This window comes from Setaria italica, chromosome IX, assembly GCF_000263155.2.
Source record: "Setaria italica strain Yugu1 chromosome IX, Setaria_italica_v2.0, whole genome shotgun sequence".
NCBI classification, from domain to species: domain Eukaryota; kingdom Viridiplantae; phylum Streptophyta; class Magnoliopsida; order Poales; family Poaceae; genus Setaria; species Setaria italica.
The window spans coordinates 49,301,488-49,313,925 of NC_028458.1; the positions used below are offsets into that span (position 1 = coordinate 49,301,488).

Genomic DNA, 12,438 nt, shown 5'->3' on the forward strand with positions numbered 1-12,438 from the left:
CGCATTCTTTCATTGTGCAACCAGGATTGCAGTTCACACTGGAAATGAACAGGATTGCAGTTCACACTGGAAATGTTCATGGAGTTGGAAACACAAACCTAGAGGTCCATGTAGCTCCCTTGTATCGATCGTCTTCGAAGGATGATTTGTTGAAGCAAGTTCCGGTGATACTCTTAAAGACGAACCCAGGGGCGTTAGGCATGGCTCGTGCCAAGCAGCACAACAGTATAGCGTGATTGAAATTATAGCATCACCGCTAGATAATCAGGATGAACAGAAAATCAAATATACTTGGCGGCTGAGGAAAAAGCAGAGTGTGACACCGGGGAAGAATTTTAGGGAATGCCATCTGACCATCAAGCTGATTTAATGACAACGTCCTTCCTTTTTACGAATAAAATAATAGCACATATTTTCACATATGATTCAGAAATGATGAAAAGGCTAATCATGCAATAGCACAAATGCAAATAGTAGCAAATAGAACTACCCAACAACACGAACTCAAGGGCCGACTTGTAACAAGAGATAAAGCTAGCCTTCCTCTGATTTTTGAACCAGTAATTAGCACACATACCTAAATATTGAACAATTATCTCTTATAAATTGCAACGCTAAAAATTGAACAGTGAACATAAAGGAAACTAAGCATGGTGATCCTAAATAAACCAGTCGTGGTAAGTAATCACAATGAAAATTTTGCACAGACCACGACAGCTCACTTTAGAAAGTCAGATTTCCACCAATAATACTTCGGCAAAACCTAATTACTTCCTTTTCTTTACCAAGATCTACACTGAGCACCCACCATGCCCACTGGACATTTCAGGACATTACAGGACATTTCCCCACTGGCCAGATCATAAGTAGTTCTGCAAGGTCACAGCAAAAACACTCCAGTGACTGACTGGTTAAAAGGCAGTCCACTCCATCCACCAAACAAATTCCGAACATTATCTGCACAGAAAGGAGAGAAACACAGTTTACAACTCTGCACATTTGTTGTATACTTGTAATTTACAAAGTAACAAGGGAAAGAGTACAAAGCAATATAAAGTTTTTATCATTCTCAAAATTGCAACACAAGTACACAACAACATAGAAGAAAATTCCTTCTTGAAGGACACTTTGACTTGTGAAGTGTAACATTTCATGCAAGAAGAGTGAATAAAGACATTTCAGTTATCTTAGGCAAAAGAGAAGACAAATAAGCCACTGAAAACAAATTCTGGAGTTCAGGTAGGTTGAAGTTATGTTGGCTTCAAGAATCAGTTAAAAGCAACGTTTTCTCCAAAAGAACTGCCTATGTTAGTAAATGAGTTTATCTGAAGTATCTCATCACCAAACTCATCTACTTACCATCAAACAAGTACATGCAACCTAGCCTGAGATCCATAATGGACAAAGCAAGCATGGATTCCTCTATCAAAAACATGAACAGAGAAAAATGGATCCAAACACATTCTATGTATGGTTTTTATGGAAACTGAGAAACAATCTGTGTTTTCTGAGAATATCTCGGATGGGTATGGACAAGGTCTGGAGCCTGATGATGCTGAGAAGATGGGGAATCCTGTGCCTAGAGACAATGAGGGGCTGGGAAAACTAACACGACAATGGGAGGAGACTCCCCCCAAGGCCTTGTTCTAAAGAGCTGGGCAATTTCATTGGGAAGTTAAAAGTGTACGCCGATCAACACTAAGGCTACTACCAGGAAGAACTGTGACATGGAGTTGCAAAGAAGCAGAAGATGCCAGGAGGCAGGAACAACTGGGAGAGGAAGTCAGGAAGGGTATCTGCAAGAACGGAGCTAAATGAGCCAATGAGATTTGAGGAGAAACATGTAAGGAAAATGTTGCCGTTGTATGCTAATAGGACTGTAGTCATCTAATCCTGGTGCTTTTCCCAGCAAAGACTTGTGTCTGAAGATGTTTAATCTAGAGGAAACCAAGGTTACAAAATCTTAAACGTTTTGTAAACTTTTGGTCCATTCATAATGAATGAGGGAGATGTGGCTCTTCAACTCTAAGGCCCTATTTGGCATGGCTCCAACTCCTGGTGGAGCTGCTCCACTCCTGAACTCCACATGGAGCCAGCTCCGCTCCAAAACTCCAGAACAAAAATGGGGTGTTTGGCTAGATGGGTGCTCTCAGCTCCAAAAAAGATCGATTTCAGTGTGGATTGCCATTGTTGCCCCCTAATTAAGGTCCCACTTGTCATCCTCTCTATCCCATCTTCTTCTTCCCCTTTTTCCACTGCACTGTGCTGCACACGGGAGACCCTCCACGGGCGGCGGGGTGGGTGGCGGGCTGGGTGGCGACGGGCGGCGGGCTGGGCAGCGGGCTCGACGGCGGGCGGCGACGGGCGATGACGGGCGATGACGGGCGGCGGGCGGCGACAGGCGGCGGGCAGCGGGTGCGGCGACGGGCGGCGACGGGCGGCGGGCGGCGACAGGCGACGACAGGCGGCGGGCAGCGACAGGCGACGACAGGCGGCGGGCGACGGGTGCGGCGACGGGCGGCGGGCGGCGACAGGCGACGACGTGCGACGACAGGCGGCGGGCGGCGACGGGTGGCGGGCGATGACGTGCGACGACAGGCGGCGACGGGCGACGGGCGCGGCGGCGAGCGACGACAAGCGGCGGGCGGCGACGGGTAGCGGGTGGCGACGGGCGATGGGGGCGGCGGCGGGCGGCGACGGGCGGCGAGGCCGGCCGGCCACGGGGGCGGCGACGGGCGGGGCTCTGGCGGCGAGTGGGGCTCGAGAGAATAGAAGGGAGAATAGAATGAAACGTTTTTTGTGTAACCAATGGCATTGGTGGGTAATTACCCACCAACTCCACGAGGAGGTTCAAAAGAGAGGTTTCTGAAGCAGCAAAAGAGGTGCTCCAAAACTCCACCTCCATTTGCACTACAGCTCCATGGAGTTGGCAACTCCATGGAGTTTTGGAGTTGGGGTGTTTGGCTGAATTTTTTGATGGAGTTGCTGGAGTTTAGGAGTGGAGCCGTGCCAAACAGGGCCTAAATATAGAGGTACCAACTTGAATAGCTGCATATACAGATCCTAAGTATCTTCACCATCGACATAAATAGTCTATTGATGAAATAAAAGGATATCCAAAGAATTATGTTAAAGGCCCTTCATGCTAAAGGAACTTTGCATGCCTTAGAGTCAGAGCTTTTTTGCCTTTTTTATCAAAATGGGAGTTGGGTAAAGCAAACTCCCTCCTTGGATGAGCACTGGCTTAGTCAAGTAGAACAAGGTTGCGCGGTTTGATGCTCCAATCAAAAAAAAAAAGGTGGGACCATGCCAGTACAAAGAACTATGCGTTAGAAGCAGCCCACCAGCTTCCATAGAACAATATCACGGCAATGTAGACCTAAGTGGATTTATTGGATTCTGGGGAACTATCACGAGTATGTCCAGCCTATAGAACGAGAATGCCGTGTTGTCCAGTGGAGCTTAAAAGAAGGTGACTTGGAGCCTAAAGAAGGTGACTTGCGCAAACAGCTGACTACTTTTCAGGAATAGCCAAACCTACCCAGCTGACTCAAGGAAGCATCTTCAATTTGTCATTAGATTTAACATAACTTGGTTCATTTATCAACAATTTGTTTCCAGCTCTAAATGATACTTGCAATACACCAATAGGAACAGAAGAATTACCGCCTATATCATGTGAGCACTAGCGCAAAACTGATAACTATCGCTTTCATTCGAATGACATTTTTTAAGTATTATTTGATGCTGCACAGCTTGTAAGACTAGAAAACTGGATCAGCACTCCAATAGCATGTAAAGAGTTTTCAATTTCTGTAGGAAATATCGCCAGCTAACATACAACATTTCCTAGTTCCAATAGGCACATAAACATTTATATCTAGACGAATTATACTTCATCAGCAATCAGACCAATGGAAAGAATAAGCTACCTTGTATATCTATGGGCAACCAAAAAAGGATTACACCTACAATTCAGAGCCCCAACTTATCTTGTAAGGCATGTGTTTGCAGGTCTCTTCTCATTATCAGTTAGATGTATAATCGTAATGGCATTTTGTTCTCACATGCACAAATGTTGTCGAGTAAATTTCCAAGCACCCACTAATCGATTATGGAAAGTAAGCAGAAGATGCAGGTCTTCCAAATATAAGTTAAATATGTTCGACATTATCAAGTGAAGGGTGGTGGGTGGTGCCTACCTAGTAACGACAAACATCTTACAGATACTGCAAAGAGTAGACAAGGCTGCATTAATCATGGTACCGCATAATCACTTTTCAGTTATAATCATGGCGGAAACAAAACCAATATCATGGGGAAACGATAAGACTGGTTAATTCAAATGAGATAAACACAGTAAGCATCCATCCAACTTGGTCTTCTATGAGCCTCAACTAACTCATCTTTATGTAGGGGTGTCTTTAGGAACTCAAATTGTTAAACCAAGATTGTAGGGCTAAATATTTGCTCTTAGTGCTTAGCAACAATGATCAAATTAAATATCAGCATGGTCTAGCAAAGTTTTCAAGCATACCTTCCATACCATAAACGGTATCAGAAGATGACGAGCAGCGAGAACAGCATGTACACGAGCCAGCACGCATAGGCAATGAGGCCCCTATGCTCGTCGCCGCTAGATGCAAGCTCTGCGAGCAGCCTGGTGCAGACCCTGGTGGACCATAACACGAACGCCATCCCCACTCCAAATATAAGTCCGCCGCCCCGCGGCAGGAAGAGGGAGACCGCGGAGAATATGACCATGGGCAGCATGCAGTATCCGACGAGGCTGACGCACCGGTACAGATCGAGGTCCCCGCGGCGGCCGCCCGACAGCATGGAGAAGACGAAGTAGAGGAAGAGGGATGCGACGGTGACCCAGCCGAGCACGATCCCGAAGTGAAACTTCCCCGCGAGGAGCTGGAAGAGTCCAAAAGAGAGGAGGAAGAGGAACGGGCCCGAGAGGTCGGCGTCGGCGTGGAGCGAGGGGTCGGCCGAGCGGAGCGGGTGGAGGATGGAGATCGTCTTCCGCCAGATCTGGCGCGTGTTGATGCCGAGCTCCTCGAGGAGAGGCGGCTCGTCCTCGAAGGATGCGCCGGAGCCGCCGACGCCCATGGGCCCCGCGAAGAGGGGCGGCGCGGAGGAGGAGGAGGCCGCGGCAGCGGAGACGTCGAACGACATGAAGGGGAGCGGGTTGGCAGCGGACGAGGTGGAGGGGCGCGGCGGCGCGAACGCGGGCGGAGGGGAGGCCCCCATGCCCGGGGCAGGATGGCGGCGGTGCGTCGGGGTGGACGGCGTGAAGACCACCGGCGGCACGGGGAACTCCTTCGCCATGGCCGCGGCGATCGGGGAGAAAGCGGCGGCGGTGAGGGTTAGAGATCTGGGATGTTGCGGGAGATCGTGGAGTTGGGTTTTGGCCTTCGAGAGGAGGGAGGTCGTCGGGGATTCGAGGGAGGAATCGCGCTATCTTTCTTGCGGCTTTCGGGTTTTGCTTTTCCGCGTTTTTTTTTTTGCGCGTTTCGTGGTTAAGCAAAGGGGTAAATGCGTGAGTATGTTGCTTTGGTGGAAAGGATCCGATAGTCTGAATTCAGTTCTTTTTCCTATGTCTCGAACACAATTACAGAATGTATCCGTACACAACACCACACTCTACACACTCTTTTCGAGATGTATGCTAATCTAAAACATATATGCAACTATACTTAGGGTAGCTTCAGTGTGCAAAACAGTCGAATCATGATGGCGTGGCAGGAAAATAAACGAATAGAGCATGTGGTGAAGGTTGAATGCTATGTGTCAGAATAGAAATCGACTTCCAAATAGCATTCGAACTCTGATGAATAAAATACGTTATGTGCTACATGGTGGAGGGAGAGAGGCAAGCATCAGACTTTTCTCCGTTTGTGCGAGCATAGGACATGCATGGAGACTAATATTTCTTTTTACTGCAAAAAGAGTCCCACCAATCGATGTTTGCATTGGAGGTATCGGATATTAGTTTCATTCATTTCCCATGAACAGCAACAGTTGGCACAGCACTGGAGCTGCCCTTACTGAAGAGATTCATAAAGTCTTCGACTCTGCAAATGACTTGTAGACATGACATCATCTCATTATGGCTTATCGGAGATTGAAGGTAGATAGTAAGTCCATTTTAGGGAAAATACTCGGTGCTACAATGCTAGTGGTTAGCACTCTTTCGAGTGGACTTACTACCAAGTTGAAAAAGGTTGTTTCGTTGAATTTGAAGAGCTGAGTCTTCTAGTTTGTACGATATCTTCTTTTCAAAGGATCCTAAAAAATGGTTGTCGTGTTTTTTTTACAGTTTTAAAAATATAGATATACAGCTGGACGAGATGAATTTGTACGTGATTCTAATATTTTATTATGAAAATGTGATAATGGAACTCGTTGTGAATGAATAAACGCACGTAACTTTCAAGTTCGTTACCGCACTTCGTAACTCGAATTTAGATGGACATGTTTTATCCGCTAAGATGGAGGTGTAAACGGCTAATTCATTTCCGGTGTAAACACACCGACCGAGTGGTTGATGCCAGTGGCCGTTCATGTGCTGCCACGTGTTACAAATCGCGTATGCCCAGCTAGTGACACGCCCGACGCCTCTTGCCTCCCAGAACTTCAACTCCAAACCCGGTCAGCCGGTCCTGTTCCTGCTGGACACACTGTCACGTTAAATGAGGCCGGGGCTGGCGTCAGCACGGCGGTGGAAACTGGAACGTTTTCCTCTCTTTACCTCGTCCAAAAAGAAATCCTCTTTACATTTTCTAATGAAAAAAAGAAATCGAGTTCAAACGATTTATTTGCTAATCATAAGTATTTCAATTGTTCACAAATAAGTGACGTAGTATCATTGTCAAGAGTATTATAATGTCTCGCAAAAAAAAAGAGTATTACAATACATCAATTTAGTTACAAAAGGTAAGTCAAGTACTAGTCTTATAACTTTTGGGACAAAGTGATTAGTTTAAACGTAAATTAATTAACTTATCCTAAACAGCGTGTATGTACAAACGGAGGGCATAGCATGATATTGCTTGTTAGTTTCAGCTTTATCAGCCATCAAACACAGTATTTTCCTCTCACAACAAATCAACCATTTTAGCTTTTCAACCGGCTTATAAGCTGAAGCGAACAGACCCATTTTTACAGATGTGTCTCGGTGGTTGTCAAGAAAATATTAGCAACTGCAAAATTTTCAAGCGCAACGTTGTTTCGTATATCAATTTAGTTACAGAAGGTAAGTCAAGAAGCATGATACTTTTGCAGATGTCTCTGGCTATCAAGAAAACATTAGCAATTGCAAAAAATTCAAGTACATCGGAGGATAGCTATGTAGTAAGGTGAACAGAAGCTGGATCTTGCATTTTTCACAAGAGCTTTATACTGCAGCATTGCCATCTGCGATGCCACAGCCCACAGCTTGCTTAAAAAGCAATTTCTCCCCAGACAGTTATACTAAACCTATGTATATCTATATATCTATAACAAGTTAACTGCCAACCTTTGGGCATAACACAAGACCAGTCACTCAAACAACACGTTCTGCTGTCCAAAGACATGAAAAAGGCGCAAAGGTTCCTATTTCTATTTACAAGCTGTAGTTTATTCATTACTGCAGTGAAAAAACTCACACGGCAGAGCCCTAAGTTTAGTTATTCGCCACTCTGAAGAGAAACAGAGCACTATAGAACCCTAAGCTTGGTAAGGAAGGCCGCACAAAAGTCCAGGAAGAGGAGCTGAGGTCCAGTAACTCTCTGCATATCGAGGAGGTATTTCTCATCCCTCGTCTTGTAAAGCTGATGAAGAAGAAAACAATGTCAGCAGGCAGCAGATGCATCACCAAAGAGCGTATTATAATAAGAGAACAAAATGTGGCATTTCAAGTGAATTAATAGGCTGCTGGTCCAAGATAGGTGTAATATATGGGCATATGGTAGACTGGTGCACAAAATGAAAGTTTGTTTGATCAGAATGGCACCAGGGATACTTGTTAGAAATAGCAGACTCATGTGCTGAACGTTTACAGGCTGGAAACACAACAATATGTATTAGAAATTCCTTTTTTAGAAAACAAGGAAAGAACTAAGGTGGCTTGAAAACACATAGTTTTACTTGTTGCTAATGATGATTCAAAACACATGATTGAAAAAAATTTGAGAATCCATTGCTCTGTCCACACTCCAACAATGATTCAAACACATGATTGAACAAGTCAGCAAGACCGGGTTAAAAACACACAATTTATTGAACAAAGTCCAGTTAGTGTAACAAGCTACTACATACCTGGATTTCAAATTTGATCACAGCAGGTAGCCTTCCATTTGCATCATCATTATCCATGATGGTAGAGTCACCAAGAAAGCTGTTACTGGAATCTAACATATCATGGGCTTCTGAAAACTCCGGACACCATCTGCATTTCATGTTGTAGTGTCCATTCTTCTTCCAGCTGACATTTAATTCTTGAAGTGCTTTTAGGACCTCAATCATTATTTCACGTGGGTGGGCCCGAGACTGTTGGTTAAATGATACATTAATACAAGTGCTAGGTTGTACAAAGCAAAGCAAAATGAACTGCATGCAAGACCTGAAGTCCAAGTGCCCATTTTCTTTCAACTGGATAATGTGTCCGCAGGCCGTTGCTATGAGGATCTGTGCTTCCTGGAACATAATTCCTCACACCAGAACTAGTTGATTCGGATGATGCCAGCTGATTTAAATTCCTATCCTGGAGAAGCAACCATTCAGGCATTCGACATTCAATAGCGCTAAAATCGTCAATAAATCAAATAAATCCCCGCTATCTATCTTGTTTAATGACCCCAGATGTAATCATGTAAATGTGTACTGACCATTGATTCTTGATAATCTGCCCCAAGATAGCCACTGGTTGCTTTAAACCGATTGTCCAATAGTAAATAATATGCAACTGTTGCCTGGAAATTTTGCAAATATCAGTAGCCAACTCACTAAAATGAAACATAAGGCTCACATTGCAAGCCCATACCTCATTTTGAAGTCTGCTGCACAGTGATTCGCACACATGGTCCTTGTTAAATCCCATATTAACAACATCTCGAAGTGTATCCTCATCAATCTTCAGAAAATGACCGTTGTAGGAAAATGTTACAGCATTGTCAGGAGAAGAATGATAGGGACTAGTTACTGTAAAGTCAATTAAACAGAAATGCCTTAATATCCCTCAACATGCATTAAAAAGTGACACTGCAAGAAAAATTTAGTGTGTACCACTTATGCACTCAATAGAATATACATGTTGGTGGTTGGTGCTACAGTACAAACTACTAGCAGTAAGGAATTACTCTGAGATATAACTTCTGACTATTGATCTATACAATATTATGTTCACAAGATACTACAAATGCTTATAAAAATATTTTTTGCGCAAAAACTATAGTAGATGATTTTCTGATATGAACAGTCTTCAATACGTTTTCTTACGTATTAGTGGACAAAATTAGAAACATTTGAATACAATCATACAATAGCGGCATAACCACTTAAATGTGAAAGAGGATATACCATTTTGGCTTGCTGCGTCGTGTCTGGTGGAGGCACTGCCAAGTAACGAGGAAGGCGATTCTGGAACCATTGATGCTCCCGAATTTCACGAATTGTGATTCTCTTCATAGGCTCAACAACGAGCATTCTTGGGATCAAATCCCTAGCTAAAGCAGACAAATGACTTGGAAGAGTGTAGATACCTCCCTGAAACACGTAAAACCAGGGGGAGGGGGATCAATCTCCAAAAAAAACAAGAAGAAAAGAAAATCTACTTGTTGCAAGGTAGTAGTCCATGTAAGTTCTTTCTCACCTTAATCTTTTTGAACAGGTTGGGAATATTCTCATCATCAAATGGAAGAGTTCCACAAAGAAGTGCATAAAGGATCACTCCACAACTCCATACATCAACCTCAGGTCCAGCATATAATTTACCAGATATTACCTGCAAAGATACCCATATGTATCATAAAACATGGTGTGCAAAAAAGCAGGAAAATAGATCAACAAATTACTGTGATAAGCATAAAATACCTCAGGAGCAGCGTAGTTTGGACTCCCACAGCTAGTCTTCAAAAAATGACCATCATGCATGACATTGCTCAAGCCAAAGTCCGCAAGTTTTACATTATACTTTGAGTCAAGTAACAAGTTTTCTGGCTTTAGGTCACGATGGACAACCATGTTTCTATGGCAGTATTCCACACCAGATATGATCTGTTAAGTGCACATGGAAAAAAAACTAATAAGAAAAAACTTGAAAATACAAATAAAAAAGCTAGAATATTCTAACCGGCATATCCTCCCACAGGATGATGTAACGTTTCAGTCATAATTCAAAATTATGATACTAAGATAATCAAGAGTTCAGGAAAAGGCGTTAACTGATTGAATAGAGTACCTCACCCTAAAGACAAAGCAATTACCTCACCAGTCTTGCAAGTCAACATGGTAACAGGTCAGAAGCTAAAAAAAAGGCAAGGCAAACTAATCCAAATAATTATGGTTTATTAAACCTTTCTTTTTTCTCTTTGGATCATAACCAAATCAAAATGAGGCCCACATTAAATGCAACAGAAACAAATGAGGAAATGGATGGAGTGTCCATAAATATTCAATTTCCACTGATGCAAAATAACAAGGGAAAACCCTTTTAACGATAAATACCTACTGTGATGCAAAAAAAACATGTCACTACAAGCAAATAAATAAGCGAAGGACAAATACCTGCTGGAAGATACGACGAGCTTCATCTTCCTGTAATCTGCCTTTCTCAACAATGTAATCAAACAGCTCACCATACTTACAATATTCCATCACAACATATATATCTGTAGGTGTGTAAATGACCTCATAAAGCCGGATGATATGGGGGTGAATGAACAACTTCAATATCTTGATTTCTCTCTTTGCTGAAAACAGGATACATGGGGAGTCTTAATAGTATCAAATTAACTCCAGCTTTTAGTTTCAAAGCACTATCCAAAGCTGAACTTTGCTCCTAGAGAAGCTATCAGCAAAATAATGGGGTATCAACTGTATAAGGAAGCATACCTTTCTCCTCCATTTCCATATTTTTCATTTGGCGGCAGTTAATGATCTTTATAGCAACCCTATGTCCTGTAAGCTTATGCTCTGCGATCTTCACTTTTCCAAATGTACCAATACCTAATGTTCTTCCCAGGTTGTAGTTTCTTAATGCATCAGAATGCCCACCCCCTCTAGCACTTCCATCCATTTTCACTCTGCCATTAAAAAAACGAAGAGATTTTATGTTTGCTATATATCAATTAGCACAACTATAAGTTTGTATTTAATAGGATCCTTGCCCGGCACAAATACAAATCACACTCAGTGCAGTCTGTATTTCTATTGGTCCCCACAACATAAATTACTGTACTTTGTTATGTACGTAAATGCTCAAAAGTATTTTATTTAACGGTAAAGCAAATACCATCAAGTGGTTGCACCATCCTGTCCTCCCTTTAACCAAACCCTAACCATAAGTCATCCCCAAAGCCTTCTAGGCCATCCTCTCCCGGAATGGAATCCCAGATTACTGCCACAACCTTTACAGTGCCTGGCCACTTGATCTTGTCCATGGATGGTGTTGCACCCGTAGGTCGTGCAAAAATAGATTACTATTTACTACAACTAGGACTCGCTTGACAGCGGAAAGAAATGAACAACAAATGGAATCCTGGTGGTTTAAAAGCTGAAAAGAACCCTAAACATCACAACTGATGAACAACCAGCGGCATCATACCCTGTTCACCCCGTAGACAACGATCAATAAATGTCAGCACCTAATTGGCATAATGGCATGGCTAACTAGTGTCAAGATACCGAGCCTAGAATCCGCACACCAAACACAGCCCAAGTAACCAATCAGCTACGACACACAACACAGGCAGCTTGTGCACCAGTCCCATCCATAAAAGAAATAGCCGGGATATAAATCGGAATCCCTCACCCAGCGAGATCTCAGCTCAGAAGCTAAAACCGAGGAAAAGTGAGATCGACTGACAGAACAATCGATAGACAAGCTATCCAAGCAATCGATCGAGGATTCGAGGTTGACCTTGTAGCAAGCGGGCGAGAGATCAGCCCGGGAGGATCTGAGAGAGCGAAACTGGAGTAGACGACATCCTTGCAGACTAGGCGTTGCGTCCGAGGAGACCCGCCGCCGCCTTGCTCTAGCAGCCCATCAAATCCCCGAAACCACAAGCGCCGCTCAATTCCCCCCACCTCATCTACTCTTCCGAGTCCACGAAACTCCTCGCCCTCCCCCAAGGGAATGCGACAGCAAGCCCCCCTTGATCCGCAGCTCAAACCCACCCCCAGCACCCAGCGGCCCACTCCCGAACCCGAAGAGGAATCGAAGCAGGAGAA

The 12,438-nt window shown here is 43.8% G+C and overlaps 2 protein-coding genes across 5 annotated transcripts in view; both read right to left on the minus strand.

Annotated features, from left to right (window-relative positions):
• Positions 1–433: 433 nt before the first annotated feature.
• Positions 434–5,508, minus strand: LOC101770283 (protein YIPF5 homolog). Of its 2 annotated transcripts, none has more exons than XM_004984791.2 (2): positions 4,547–5,508; positions 434–957 (listed from the first exon to the last, which is right to left on the minus strand). In XM_004984791.2, exon 1 carries the CDS (start codon positions 5,332–5,334, stop codon positions 4,558–4,560), a length of 777 nt encoding a protein of 258 aa, XP_004984848.1. In that variant the 5' UTR covers positions 5,335–5,508; the 3' UTR covers positions 434–957; positions 4,547–4,557. The 2 variants fall into 2 exon arrangements, with proteins under 2 accessions (XP_004984848.1, XP_004984847.1); XM_004984790.2 differs by having other exon boundaries at positions 4,538–5,508.
• A 1,789-nt stretch (positions 5,509–7,297) lies between these two features.
• The window catches only part of LOC101769880 (serine/threonine protein kinase OSK3), a 5,990-nt gene continuing 849 nt past the window's right edge, over positions 7,298–12,438 (minus strand). The window contains exons 1-11 of one of the 3 annotated variants that reach the window (XM_004984789.4): positions 12,128–12,392; positions 11,101–11,291; positions 10,774–10,958; positions 10,081–10,263; positions 9,860–9,991; positions 9,568–9,753; positions 9,032–9,121; positions 8,877–8,960; positions 8,612–8,752; positions 8,308–8,538; positions 7,298–7,820 (exon numbers count right to left, since the gene is read on the minus strand). In XM_004984789.4, the coding sequence (XP_004984846.1) occupies positions 7,707–7,820; positions 8,308–8,538; positions 8,612–8,752; positions 8,877–8,960; positions 9,032–9,121; positions 9,568–9,753; positions 9,860–9,991; positions 10,081–10,263; positions 10,774–10,958; positions 11,101–11,284 (1,530 nt within the window). In that variant the 5' untranslated portion in view covers positions 11,285–11,291; positions 12,128–12,392 and the 3' untranslated portion in view covers positions 7,298–7,706. Of the gene's footprint in view, positions 7,821–8,307; positions 8,539–8,611; positions 8,753–8,876; positions 8,961–9,031; positions 9,122–9,567; positions 9,754–9,859; positions 9,992–10,080; positions 10,264–10,773; positions 10,959–11,100; positions 11,298–11,500; positions 12,083–12,127; positions 12,393–12,438 lie in introns of those variants that run through there. The other 2 variants (XM_022823318.1, XM_012843081.3) reach the window with 2 other exon arrangements.

Excerpts from the sequence above, each read along its gene's own strand:
- LOC101770283 (XM_004984791.2), bottom strand. The coding sequence starts at position 5,334 with ATGGCGAAGGAGTTCCCCGTGCCGCCGGTGGTCTTCACGCCGTCCACC.